This window comes from Nicotiana attenuata, chromosome 1 (assembly GCF_001879085.1).
Source record: "Nicotiana attenuata strain UT chromosome 1, NIATTr2, whole genome shotgun sequence".
NCBI classification, from domain to species: Eukaryota; Viridiplantae; Streptophyta; class Magnoliopsida; order Solanales; family Solanaceae; genus Nicotiana; species Nicotiana attenuata.
This window is the reverse complement of record NC_031989.1, coordinates 25,793,387-25,808,908: the sequence shown is the minus strand read 5'-3', so window position 1 is coordinate 25,808,908 and position 15,522 is coordinate 25,793,387. Positions and strand designations below refer to the sequence as shown.

The 15,522-nt window shown below is 39.3% G+C and overlaps 1 protein-coding gene across 1 annotated transcript; it reads right to left on the bottom strand.

Annotated features, from left to right (window-relative positions):
- LOC109234109 (nucleoporin NUP159-like) lies at positions 10,974 to 11,761 on the bottom strand. Its single transcript, XM_019399958.1, has 2 exons — positions 11,384 to 11,761; positions 10,974 to 11,180 (listed from the first exon to the last, which is right to left on the bottom strand). Exons 1-2 carry the CDS (start codon positions 11,759 to 11,761, stop codon positions 10,974 to 10,976), a joined length of 585 nt encoding a protein of 194 aa, XP_019255503.1.

Sequence of the window (15,522 nt, the reverse complement as noted above, 5' to 3'; positions counted from 1 at the left end):
TTATAAATATTTATCTTTTTTTATTTTTTAAAAAACTTTTTAATATTATGATTTACCCCTTTTTAATTTATATTATGGACTTGCCTATAGAATAAATAAATATTATTTATAAATTAAAAAAAAAGTATTTAAGCATTTATAATGCTGGAATAACAAAATAATGAGCATAGTAAAAAAATTAATTTGAATAATTTGTTCGTAATAATAACTTCGTATTAACAACAAAAATTCAAAAATCTATTTACACAATTCAGAATGAAAAAAAATAAAGGTTGTAAAATATATATTACATGCACGTAATATAAAAATAATTATATAAATAAAGGTATTTTTATAATATACATTATATATTATTGAAAATTATGCCCAATTATATTATTATGTTTCTACCAACTTTCCGATGACACAAAGTTATGTCACCGGAAAGCATGGGCGCTATCTATATAGGGTAAAATATGCTATGTTAAGTCGTGCATGAAATATATATAATATAATTGAGCATAATTTTCAAGAATATAGATGCTTAAATACTTTTTATTTTTTAATTTATAAATAATATTTATGTATTCTATAGGTAAGTCCATAATATAAATTAAAAAGGGGAAAATCATAATATTAAAAAATTAAAAAAAAATACAAAGAAGATAAATGTTTATAATTTAGGGTAAAATAAGTATTTGGCAATCCAAAATTTGGAAAATCTAGTTGAATGACCTTCTGAGTGCAATAGGTATAGTTCAGTAACTTTATTGTTACAAACGAAAGAAAAGTAACTTTAGGAGATAATTTGGGATAGTTAAGTGACCATTTGAGTAATGGGTTCGGAGAAATGATTAAAAAGTACTTTAGGAGTACTTAATAAATAATTACAAAAACTACTGCCAATGACAACACCAACAATTCGAATTAATTTTTCTAATGAAAGCCAAGTGTATCAGCATCAGTGTCTACACGACTACACCAATACCCAAAGGCCAGTCAAAGGAACTTGTCATTGTTAATTTCATTGAAACCGGGAAAGAGACCTGCCCTGTTATTTTTGGAAAGTTGAGGAAAACTTTTTCCTCCTTTTTAACAAAGTTTTCCTAGATGTTATTTTCTTGGAAATTCAAGGTTTTGAAGATATTATTGGAAGCTGTCCAATTCCCTCTTGTTTTGACTTCTTGTCAGTGTAGAAATGCTAAGATTGTTTGCTCATATTTGTCTCATGCCTGTCTCTCCTCCAATTGAACTATATTAAATTATTACAATCTCTTAGTCTCAGTAAAAAGTGATAACTTGTTTTGTTTATGTTAATGAAATAAATATTTGGTAACTTCTGACAAAATTCTTATAAACATATGTCGTTTTCGGCTTTTTGACTATTTGATGCATGTCGTTATAGACCTTTCTGCAGATAGTGTGAGTGTTTTGAGGAAAATAAAAAATAAACAAAATAGATTTACACCAAGTAAAGAGGTACTAATGATAATTTCTAGTTCACAAATTAATACCTCTACACCATCAACTACTTCATACATACCGTAGTAGACTTATTGTTGGAGGCAAGAATGTTTTTAAGGAAGGTGTTTTAAAGTGAAAAAAAAATTGTTTGCCAGTTTCGTACTGTATACGGTTAAAACTGGGCCTACCCAATTTTATTATTTGATTGAGGCAATTTTTACATTCCCATACACTATATGAAACTATATTATCCTCCCTACTCAAGTTTTACTATAATTATATTTTATATACCCAATTACTATTTATGTACATTTTAATGAAATTAATGATAATAATTAGTGTCCTAAAATTACTCTAACATATCTTCCACTCCCCCACATTTCTCTCTCCACATCCCACCCCCTCCCCCCTCCCCACGTATCTTGCACAAGAGAGCAGCAATTCCACCATTAACAATAATTAAAATGCTTTGAAGCTTTGAATTCGAATTTGGGTTTTCAAAAAACATTGTTTGTTTGGATTGGATGTTGTTGCAAAGAATTGAGAATTCTCTCTACGTCTCTCTCTATCTCTCAATCCCAAATTTCAGTAATGTAAAGCAAAGGAAAAGAGAGTAGCAATTCCACCATTGACAGCTATTAAAAAGCTTTGAAGCTTTGAATTCAAATTTGGTTTTTCAAAAATCATTATTTGTTTGGATTGGGTGTTGCTGCAAATGATTGGGAATATGATTTGGAGTTTATATCTCAATTTTGAGGGGTTTTGGTGAAGATTAGACTTGGTTTTGGCTGAATTTCAGATTGAAACTCGAAGAAGAAGAAGAAGAAGAAGAAGAAGAAGAAGAAGAAGAAGAAGAAGAGACATACATTATACTGCAGAAATTGTAGAAAAATTGTATTCTGTTGTTTATATATTTTTTTTTTATTTATTTAATTATTGTATGAAAGTTGAACAACATTGTATAAAAATTATATTTAAGTTGTATGATATTGTAGTTGTATATAACTGAGTAGAAATAATGTATAAAATTTATAGATAAGTTGTATAATATATAATTAGTTGTATGAAATTTGTTTTTACTATGTATAAATCAGATACAAAATATACAAAAGATATATTGTATAAAATTTGTATTTAAGCTGTATGTTATTGTAGTTGTATTTAACTGGGTAGAAATAATATGTGAAAGTTGTAGATAAGTTGTAGTAAGTTGTATAATATATAATTAGTTGTATGAAATTTATTTTACTATGTATAAATTAGATACAAAATATATAAAAGACATATTGTATAAAAATTATATTTAAGTGGTATTATATTGTAGTTGTATAACTGGGAGGTGAGAGAGGCTTTGGCAAAGGTGTCTTCTTCACGAGTAGCTTTTGGAGAGAATCCAAATTCGACGCCATCTCCGATAGATTTTCGATCGCAACGCTCCATCTCTCACTCCTCATGTCATCTCCGATAGTGTAGGTCCATGATTTGACGAAGAAAAAACCCAGCAAACCAGCAGCGGCACTGAGAGAAGGAATGATACCAACAGTGAGATTGAGCTTGTGAGTGATGATACAGAAGAGAGTCCCAAGCGTAACACTCACCACTAGGCCTCTAATCGTGATCTGATCCTTCCAATAAGGAATAGTTTCTGGATCGTCCAAATTGGAATCGAGGATTTGGGAGGGTTCCTATAACAATGGCTCCGTTATCTCCATTCCAAAATTTTTTGTCCCCATTGAAAAATTGCACTGTTAGGATTCAGATTAGGGAGCCTTAATTGAAGGCACTAATAATGGATTGGGAGCCTTTTGAGGTGAAATGTATATATTTTGTAAACAAAACTTGTGTAGGTAGGGTAATTTACTAAAACATGAACATTTAGGGTAATAAAGTTTCCAATAGTGTACATGAATGAAAAAATCCCGTGATCGAGGCCAGGGAATTGCATCGAACCAAGCCTCGTAGTGGATCAGACTAGAGCATGAAGACAAGGTATCGAGTTCAAGGATCGAGGTGCCTGTCGAGATCGAGGCCAACAACGATCGAGACCAAATATGGCAGAACTTCGAGCAAAGCGCAATAACGGAAAAGGCGAGATATCCGTGATCGGTCGAAGATCACGACAGAAATCCCGGAACATATCAAATCAAGGGCGATTATTTAGGCTAATCATGGGATTTACCTCCGTAATTAGAATTGTACCATAGATAGGATTCCTCTACTATATAAACAGGGTTATGATCATTTTCTAAACACCTTACATTCACGCATATCAAAGTAATACAATACTCTCTAGCTTATATTCTTGTTCATCAGATTGTATATTTTTAACTGTTCTTGCATCGATCAGTTCGAGGGTATTCAACTCGAGGGCTGAATTCTGTTCAAACACTAGTTTGCCTTATCTTACTGTTAATTTCTATCACTAGTCTTTACATTTATCAATTGGTATTAGGTGAAATCAAGTATCCTTAAAACCACATTATAAATTTAGTTGTTATCCAATTTTAAGGGTAAACAGTTTGGCGCCCACCGTGGGGCCAAGGATAATAGTGATTGCCTGGTATTAATCCTCAAAACACACACTGCTTTATGCTTGTTCTCATAAGTGTCTTTGATTTCAGGAATCAACATGTCAAACTCTCAAGTAGCACCCACTCACATAGACATCGGCCTTGGTCTTCATGGCGAGAACGAGAACATAGTCACCCCGGGAAACGGAGTACCTCTATTCAACCCCGATGGATCACCGGCCGTAGACCCAATCGATGTCAGTTCTCATATTGTTAATGGGAATTTGGGCGTCGACCTTGAAAATAGCATCTGCAGAGATGCCCGAGCAGCCGATCAGAATGAATAAAGCGGTGAAGAAGGCGGGATTAGCCTTCGAATGATATTTGAAATATTGCAGACTCAGCAGGCTGCGACAACTCCAAAATCAGAATCGAGCACCAAAGAGAATTGAGCTCGAAACATCGTAAGAAGTTATTCATGGGGTCGAACTTATACCGGAGAAATCGAACGACAATGGATCGGGAACCGACCCTGCCATTATGAAGATGCTCGAGGAGCTCACTAAACGAATCGAATCAAGAGAAAAGAAAATCGAGGCTAATGACAAAAAGGTAGAAACACACAATGCACGGGTTGACCAAATACAGGGAGCACCCCTGATTCTAAAGGGTTTGGATTCGAAGAAGTTCGTGCAGAAGCCTTTCTCTCCAAGTGCAGCTCCGAAGCCCATCCCAAAGAAATTCCGTATGCCAGAGGAACACCGACCCTAATGAGCATGTTACTTTTTATACATGCGCAATAACGGGGAATGATTTAGAAGACGATGAGATCGAATCCGTTCTATTGAAAAAGTTTGAAGAGACTTTATCGAAAGGAGCGATAATATGGTACCATAATTTGCTGCCCAATTCCATCGATTCCTTCACCATGCTTGCTGATTCGTTCGTAAAAGCACACGCCAGAGCAATAAAGGTTGCGACTAGGAATTCGAACCTCTTCAAAGTGAGACAAAAGGACAATGAAATGCTAAGAGAATTCATATCTCAGTTCCAGATGGAACGCATGGACCTACCCCCGGTCACCGTTGATTGGGCCGTCCAAGCCTTCACTCAAGGTTTGAACGAATGAAGTTCGATAGCGCCACGACAACTAAAGTAGAATTTGATTGAATATCCAGTTGTGACTTGGGCCGATGTACATAATCGATATAAGTCGAAGATTAGGGTCGAGGATGACCAATTGGGAACTCCTTCCAGTTCCGGTTATTCAAATAGGCCCGTCGACAGAATTCAAAAGGACATCGATAGAGAACCCCGATCGACAGAGATCAGAACCAACCATGCAGCGTAGATCATAAAAGCAGCGGCCTAGGACGGAATCCCGTTCGAAATTATTGAAGTAATAATCGAGGCAAGAGCTCCCGGAAGCACCACGACTATTAGAATACAGCTTCAGCATCGATGCAACGGGTATTGTGTCAGCCATTGGACGGATAAAGTATACCAGATGGCCCAGGCCCCTACAGACCGATCCAGCTCAAAGGAACCCTAACCAAATATGCAAATACCATGGTACCCACAGTCACAAAACCAAAGATTGCAGACAGCTGAGGGAGGAGGTAGCTCATTTATTCAACGAGGGTCATCTTCGAGAATTCTTAAGTGATCGAGCCAAGAACCACTTCAAAAAAAAGGATTCGAACAGGCGAAATGAGCAGGAAGAGCCACATCATGTGATTCATATGATCGTTGGAGGGGTCGATATTCCTCAAGGACCGGTATTCAAACGCACCAAGGTGACGATCACAAGGGAAAAACAAACCTGGGACTACTTACCGAAAGAAACCTTGTCTTTCAACGACGAGGATTTAGAAGGGATCGAACAACCTCACAACGACGCACTAGTAATATCTATCCTTAGGAATAGAATTCAAGTTAAACATATGTTTATTGATCCAGGTAGCTCGGCAAACATTATTCGATCGACAGTTGTAGAACAACTCGGTCTCCAAGATCAAGTTGTGCCCGCAACTCGAGTACTTAACGGCTTCAACATGGCAAGCCAAACCACCAAACGGGAAATCATTTTGCTAGTGAATGTGGCTAGGATTATCAAAGAAACAAAGTTCCATGTGATCGAAGGTGATATGAGGTACAACAAACCGCTCGGAAGGCCTTGGATTCATAACATGAGAGCAGTGCCCTCGACCCTTCACCAAGTCTTGAAATTCCCAACATCAGAAGGAATCAAAACGGTGTACGGTGAACAATCCGCCGCCAAAGAAATGTTTGCAATCGATGAGGTAATATCAGTATCGACGCTTTGATCAACAAAGGAATCGGAGTCGAAGGGAAAGAAAGAAGTCAAATAGCAACCACAGTCAGCTGCCTCGGCCCGATGGAAGGAGCAAGAAACTTTCGAGGATGATGATTATATGATACCTCGAACCTTCATAATCCCAAATGATTCTGATGTAAGGAAGTCAACGGTCGAATAGCTGGAACAAATCGTGCTGATCGAACATCTGCCCGATCGAAAGGTATACCTGGGCACGAGGTTAACTCCCGAGCCCAGGAAAAAATTCATTCAATTTCTTTTAAATAACATGGATTGTTTTACCTGGTCCCACCTAGATATGACAGGGATCCCACCGGAGATCACTACGCATCGACTGATCTTGGATCCGAAGTTCCGCCCGATGAAACAAAAGAGAAGACCTCAGTCCGAGGTAAAACATGCATTCATCAAGGACGAGGTAACAAAACTTCTATATAGGGTCCATTCGGGAGGTAAAATATCCGGAATGGTTAGCAAACGTCGTTGTACTCCATAAAAAGGGAAACAAACATAGAATGTGCGTAGACTATAAGGATCTAAACAAGGCATGCCCTAAAGATTCCTTTCCTCTGCCGAATATCGATCGCATGATCGATGCTACATCCGGCCACGAGATCCTTAGTTTTCTAGATGCCTACTCCGGGTACAATCAAATACAAATGAACCCAGAGGATCAGGAAAAGACTTCATTTATCACTAAATACGACACCTATTGCCATAATGTAATGTCGTTCGGACTAAAAAATGCTGGTGCTACTTATCAACGCATAGTAAATTGAATGTTGAAAGAACAAATAGGTAAATCAATGGAGGTTTATATTGATGATATGCTAGTTAAGCCCCTGCGAGCAAATGACCATTTGAAACATTTACAGGAGACCTTCGACATACTGAGAAAGTACAACATGAAGCTTAACCCGGAGAAATGTGCATTCGGGGTTGGCTCGGTCAAGTTTCTCGGCTTTATGGTATCAAATCGGGGAATCGAAATTAACCCCGATAAAATCAAGGCAATCGAAAACATCACAGTTGTTGATAATGTCAAGGTCGTACAAAGGTTAACGGGACGCATAGCCGCCCTGGGTCGATCTATTTCGAGGTCCTCAGACAGGAGTCACCGTTTCTTCTCGCTGCTTAAGAAAAAGAGCAACTTTGCATGGACCCCGGAATGTCAATAGGCTTTGGAGGAACTCAAACGTTACTGTCGAGCCCTCCATTGCTTCACACCCCCAAAGGCGGACGAGCAACTTTACCTATATTTAGCGGTCTTAGAGATAGTTGTCAGTTGGGTCTTAGTTCGAGAAGAACAAGGTACGCAATTTCCTATTTATTATGTTAGGCGGACCCTAGGTGAAGCCGAAACCCGATACCAACACTTAGAGAAATTAGCGCTTACTTTAATAAGCGCTTCTACGAAACTAAAGCCATATTTTCAATGTCACCCAATTTGTGTTGTGACCACTAACCCCTTTCACAACATTTTGCACAAGCCCGAGCTTTCGGGCTGATTGGCAAAATGGGCCGTCGAGATCAATGGGTACGATATTGAGTATCAACCTCGAACGGCCATTAAATATCAAATCTTGGCAGACTTCGTGGCTGACTTTACGCCAGCCCTCGTACCCGAGGTTGAAAAGGAACTGCTATTAAAATCGGGTACGTCATCGGGGGTATGGACCCTCTTCATAGACGACGCTTCGAACGTGAAGGGGTCCGGGCTAGGCATCATTTTGAAACTGCCCATAGGTAATACGATTAGACAGTCTATCAAAACTTCAAAATTGACTAACAATAAGGCCGAGTATGAGGCCATGATTCCAGCTCTCGAGCTAGCTAAGAGCTTGGGAGCTGAGGTCATCGAGGACAAATGTTACTCCCAACTTGTGGCAAATCAAGTCAACAAAACTTTCGAGGTTTGAGAAGATCGAATGTAGAGGTACTTAGACAAATTACAAGTGTCTCTACATCGATTTAAAGAGTGGACCCTGTAGCACGTACCTCAAGAACAAAATAGCGAGGTCGATGCCCTTGCAAATTTGGGGTCGTTGATCGAAGACGATGAACTTAGCTCGGGGACTTTCGTGCAACTTTCAAAGTCAGTTATCGAAGAAGGACATGCCGAAATATACTCCACAAGTTTAACCTGGGATTGGAGGAATAATACACAGAATACCTAAAGAACGGGAAGCTTCCATCGGATCCTAAAGAATCGAGGACTCTGCGCACGAAGGCCGCACGGTTCACATTAGCCGAGGATGGAACATTGTATAGGAGAACGTTCGATGTACCGTTATCGAAATGTTTGGGACCAAGAGACACCGACTATGTTCTATGGGAAATTCACGAGGGTACTTATGGAAATCATTCCGACGCTGAATCATTTTACAAAGTCATCAGAGCAGGATACTATTGGGTCGATATGGAAAGGGACACTAAAGAATTTGTTCGAAAGTGCGATAAATGTCAAAGGTATGCGCCGATGATCCACCAGCCCGGAGAGCTACTCTACTCAGTCCCCGTGGCCGTTCATGAAATGGGGGATGGATATCGTCGACCCTCTACCAACGGCCCCAAGTAAAGCTAAATTCATTTTGTTTATGACTGACTATTTCTCTAAGTGGGTTGAAGCACGGGCCTTCGAGAAAGTTAGAGAAAAAGAAGTCATAGACTTCATTTGGGACCATATTATACGCCGATTCGGAATGCCTGCCGAGATCGTATGCGATAATGGAAAGCAATTCGTTGGTAGAAAAGTGAAAAAGGTTTTCGAAGACCACAAAATAAAAAGGATCCTGTTAACAACGTACCATCTTAGTGGAAATGGACAGGCCGAATCGACAAACAAGACCGTCATCCAAAATCTGAAGAAGAGGTTGAACGGAGCTAAAGGAAAATGGAGAGAAATATTGCCCAAGGTCCTTTAGACATATTGAACAACGTCAAAATCCAGTACGGGGGAAACGCTGTTCTCTTTAGTCTACGGTGACGAAGCTCTAATCTCGGTTGAAGTCGGGGAACCCAGCTTCAATCGGTATGCAACGGAAGAATCAAATTACGAGGCTATGAATATGAGCCTCAAATTGATAGATGAAATACATGAAGCCTCCCTCGTTCGGATGGCCGCACAAAAATAACAGATTGAGAGGTATTACAATCTAAGAACCAATCTTCGACACTTTAAAACCGGAGACTTAGTCCTAAGAAAGGTCACCATCAATAATCGAGACCCAAAGGAAGGAAAACTTGGCCCGAACTGGGAAGAACCGTATCAGGTCCTCGATATCTTTGAAAAAGGATCCTATAAACTTGGCACGATGGACGGCGAGAAATTACCAAACAATTGGAACATATCACTTCTCAAACAATACTACTGCTAAGGTATGATCTTCTCTATTTTCGTTTACATTTTATACTAACCAATTGCAGGTGTTCAACCGAAGATATCAAAGGATCTTCCAGCAAAGTCCTTAGGTCTGAACGCACGCGTTGTACTCTTTTTCTCTTAGACCGGTTTTTATCCTAAATAGGTTTTTCCAACGAGATTTTTTATTAGGCAACCATTGTTCGTGCTAACTTAGAGCAACTCAACAGTATCTGAGGCTTCTTTACAAACAACCTCGAATACTGGGGGGCATCACCCTCGGATGTTAACTTTGTTACAAGGAAGGTACTTCGTGTCGGCAGGGTCTCGATAGGTAAAACTTTGTAAGGCCAAACGGTCAAACGAGCCGTGCCCATTTAGATCACTCGAGCCCTAAAAGTAAACATGTACGCACGTATAAATTATTGAGAAAAAAAATTTTCCTCGTCAAATATTTCTTGCCTTAAAGAAATTTTTACTTTACAATTTCATACTTTGATCTATTGTGGAAACTGGCTTAAGGGCCTATCACAACTGAAGTTCAAACAACTCACCCCATACTCGAGGGCTACCATCCGAAAATCGATGAAATCGAACCACTAGAATCTCAAGATTATAAGACCTTAAAAAGGCAACCCTCGTTTTTATAGGCCACGGCTACCCCACTCGCGGACTGGCACTTTGACCAAGTTCGAAGTGTAACCGGGAGATAAGCCCAAGCAGAAAATCCCAAGTTAAAGGCTACGGCAAAACCACCACGGTTCAAAAACGTCCGAATTCCGTAATAAAAACAGTCCTACTAATATCTTCACAAAACCGATTAAAAAGGCTACCCTCGGCAAAGTTACAAAGGGTTTAGATAACATCAACCCTCGAAACCCTAAAGGGATACCGGATTGTTCGAACTCTCAAAACAATCTTATGCTAAGGCATAACAAATTTTATATGATTAACTCTTTTAAGCCGGAAAGGAAAAAAAGCCATTCTTTTAAGGCCATGTCGGCCTAATTCAAGAGCCTAAGGGCCATTTTATTTTTGAGTTCGAGAAGTCATCCTCACTCAACTAAAACCTAAGGGTCATCCTACTTCGAGCTCGAGCAAATACTCGCTCGATTATAAAGACTACACTAGTCCAACTTCGATCAAATTACCCAAACCTCATACTTATGAAAATTGTCAAGACATAGTCAAAACAGAATTTGTACGAGGTGAAAATTGAAATAAAGACAAATCAAAGAGAAAAAAGATCTTTTATATATAAGAAATTATTTACATGGATCGATCAGGATCTTACACAAAAAATTCAAAAAAGGAAAAAATTCTAAGTGCCTAATTTCCCTCGGGAGCTACGCCTTCGCCATCGAAATCCACTCACGCTCCTAGAATCATCATCATTGGAGGATAGCAACGCTTTGGCTTTGGCCTCGAGCTCTTTCGCATTCTCGATCTCGATAGCAAGGTTAAAGCCACGAGCATGAATCTCCTCAAGAGTCTCTCTTCGAGACTGGTACCTGACACGCTCGGCAGCCTAGTATGCTCGAGTCTGGGCGGTATCAGTAACTTCCTTGGCTTTGCTCAGCTTGAGCATCAGCTCGGTAGACGGCCACGATCGCCTCCGTATCAACCTTTACTTTTTCTGCCTCAGATGTGACCTTTGCGAGTTCGGCGGCCAACCGAGCCTCTAGCTCCTCAATTTTCTTGGATTGGGCTGAGCTTTCCTCCTTCACGTACACCCATCGATTGCTCATTTCGGCGGGAGGCATCTTCATCCTCCGACGACTCGGGGACTTTGCTCGGGCCCTCTTCTGAGATCTCCTCGGTTCGAGGCTGAATCTCTTCGACCCTCACCGGCTCAGCGGCTTTTGGAGCCTCGGTGATCCTCTTCGTTCGGGCCACCAGCTCGAAGCCAGCATCTTCATTTTCTTCTTCTTTCTCTCTTAGTCGCTGAACTAGATCCGCAGGCAGGACGGCGGTGTCTTTCTTCGACTTACGAGCCTTACTCTTCTTGGACTTTGGAGTCTCGGAGGTCGAGACCCTCTTTCTCTTTTTATCCTTTGCCAGCTTCGGGGCCGGGGGCGAAGCCTCCTCCTCTCTAGACGGGGGCCTCATGATAGGGTCTTTTCTGAGGCCTATATGAAAGGAAGTCAAGTAAGTATGAAAAGGAACATTTTAGCGAAAATCATCAAGTATGTGAAAAAGGGCTTACCGTGATTTTTGGCCTTCCATCAGCCCCTTTCCAAATCATGCCATGAGCGCTCAGCATACGAAGAGGTCGAAGCCAGTTTCCGAACCCAACTCTCGAGGTTAGGAATTGCATAGGGCATCCAAGAAACTGCTACATCGCCAAAAGGGATGTCGATAAAGAGAAGCAAAGAAAACAAAACAATAAATGAAAGCTAAAGGCAGGAGTGTACTTACGCTTCATATTTCACTCCTCGGGAAATGGCATTTTCTCGGTCGGGATTAGGTCGGGAGTCTTCACTCGAACGAACTTCCCATCCACCCTTGATCCTTGTCCTCATCTATGCTCGAGAACAGCACCTTGGTGGCCCGACGTTGGAGTTTTATTAACCCGCCTTGAAAAATACAAGGTCTATACAACCTGATGAGGTGGTTGAGGGTGAAAGGCATCCCTTCGGCTTTGTTTGCAAATAATCGGAGCAGAATGACGATCCGCCAAAAAGAAGGGTGGATCTGACCGAGGATTATTTGATATTGGCGACAAAAAATCGATATGACAGGATCGACAGGGCCCATCGTGAAAGGGTAAGTGTAAACACTTAGGAACCCTTCCACATGGGTAGTGATGTCTTCTTCGGGGGCCGGAATCACCACCTCTCTATCTTCCCAATGGCAGTCTTTCTTTACTTGCTCAAGGTCACTCTCATTTATCGAACATATATATCTCGACATAGGCTCACACCAACCAAGGACCGACGAAGTCTTCTCGACTTTGAAGTCGGAATCAAGGACACACCCCCTATCGGGAACACACTCCTCAGGGCGTGGCTCCACCGGTGTTTTATTGCCGGCCGGCCACGATGAAGAGGCATTTTCCTTTGAGGAACAATTTTCGATGTTTTCGCCATTTTTATGCAAGTTTAACGAAAGAAGAAGAGGATAAGGCTTGGTGTTTTGTGGGAAGGTTGATAACTAAGCCTAGAGATTGAGCAGAACGGGAAAGCTTAAAAGATGTAAAAAGCTTTGAAGATTAGAGCAGAGATCAAGAGTAAAGTTTGGGCAACGAGAAGGAAAGCACATTTATAGGGTGAAGATGACGGTTCAGAACCAATAATGGCCGACGGCAACTGACAGGCATTTAATGCCTCGATATATGAACCGACGGGACATTTCAGTTACTTCCGTCGCTTGCGTCACGAGGATGACGTCATGACAGATTGAGGTATGAAATCAAAGACTCAGTTCGTTTCTTCTCATTACACTCCAAGAAACGAGGGGACTATCTATATACGGCTAAAACCGAGCCTACCTGATTTTACTATTTGATCGAGGCCAGGGAATTGCATCGAAGGCCAGCCTCGTAGTAGATCAGACCAGAGCACGAAGACAAGGTATCGAGTTCAAGGATCGAGGTGCCTGTTGAGATCGAGGCCAGCAACGATCGAGATCAAATATGGCAGACTTCGAGCAAAGCGCAATAACAGAAAAGCGAGATATCCGTGACCGGTCGAAGATCACGGCGGAAATCGTGGAACATATCAAATCAAGGGCGATTGTTTAGGCTAATCATGAGATTTACTTCCGTAATTAGAATTATACCATAGAAAAGATTTCTTTACTATATAAAGAGGGTTCTGATCATTTTGTAAACACCTTACATTCACGCATATCAAAGCAATACGATATTCTCTAGCTTATATTCTTGTTCATCGGATTGTTATATTTTTAACTGTTCTTGCATCGATCGGTTCGAGAGTACTCAACTCGAGGGCTGAATTCGGTTCAAACACTGGTTTGCCTTATCTTACTGTTAATTTCTATCACTAGTCTTTACATTTATCAATTGGTATTAGGTGAATTCATGTATCTTTAAAATCACATTATAAATTTAATTGTTATCCAATTTCAAGGGTAAACAGGTACAACATATTAAATAAAAAAACAGACGTTGTAATTTGTAAATATGCAATCAACTATCCAGTAGAGAGATGTTTAAGTTGCAACTCTGTGTGGACTAATAAAAGTATTAAACGTTTTACAAATTATCAACCACTTCCCCTTTTTTTTCCAGTGAAATTTATTCTAATAAGTAATATAGGCAACTTCCCAGTTCCTGTGTAAATATAATTTTATGTATCATGTTCTAACGTTTAGTTAGGTACAAAAATAGGTGATACGTAACTTATACATGTGAATGATAATGAATGATGGTAGTATACTAATTGGCCAATAGTTATTGGTAAAATAGTATTAAGAGAATTTCAAAGAAAAATTCAAAATAAAAAAAAGAAGAAAAGATCGCGTGTTTAGATTAATCAAAACAAGATATTTTTAACGAATATCTAAATTAATTTTTGTGAAAAGTATATCTTTGGATTGTTTCCTATTCTTTCAAAACACATTTTATGTAAAATTTCCGAAAATAAAAGCAGACGCTTTTGGTTTTGATATTTAAAACAAAAAATTTGAAAACCTGTCCAAACCTTAATTTTGAGCAGCGACGAGCTCAATAACATTTCTGTTATAAAATAAATACCGTAAAGTAAAGACAAATAGAGAGAAATTGATATATTATTTGATTCCAAACTGATGTACATAATGAACTGAAATCTCCTCTATTTATAGAAGAAAGGAAGTTGCTGTGTAAGCTGCTACTGCAAGCTGGTGTGTAAGCTGCTACTGCAAGCTGCTGTGTAAGTTGCTTCTAAGTTGCTTGTAAGCTGCTTCTGTACCAGGTATAGATAATCTTCTGCCGGAGGTAATCTTTATCCATAACTGAGTACCGAAATGATAAGCTTCTTCAGGAAGCTTATTTACGACGGAGTACTAAATGAACATCCATAATATAATATATATTTATAACACTCCCCCTTGGATGTTCATAAAAAGATAATGTGCCTCATTAAAAACCTTATAAGGAAAACCCCGTGGGAAAAACCCTTAGTAAGGAAAAAAGAGTGCATCGCGTATTTTACTCCCCCTGATGAAAACCTTGTTTCAAATATTTGAATATCCGCATTCCAATCTTGTATGCCATCTTCTCAAAAAATTGAGTTTGTAGAGAATATTATCCACCACTATTTCAGATCGATTTAAATTATTCTCATCAAACCAAGAAGCTGGTACAAGTCATTTCATTAAGTTCCTTGCAACTTACCTGCATCAGCTGCTTGTAGAAAACTTCAATGGAGTACTAAATGGATAATCTTCTTCAGGAAGATTATCTACAACGGAGTAATAAATGGGCATCCACAAAAATATTTTCAAAGCATTCCTCTTTGGATGTTCATTATTATGTGCCTCATTAAAACCTTAGTCAAGAAAAAAGAGTACAATTTGCAGACCAAGACAAAGTTTTGTCTTTTCAAGATCTTTCATCTCAAATTCTTTCTTAAGATATTCAGTTGCCTTTTGAAGCTCTTCTGGAGTTCCAACGAGATTTATGTCATTAACATAAACAGCAAGTATATCAAATTTTAAGTATATGGACAAATAACATTATATATGTAACTTTCTTTCAGCAAATATTCACTGAGGCGATAATACCACATACGCCCAGATTGCTTTAAACCGTACAAAGATCTTTATAATTTGATCGAGTACATTTCTCGAGACTTTGAACTATATGCTTCAGGCATTTTAAATCCTTCAGGGATCTTTATAGATATTTAATCAAATGAGTCATATAG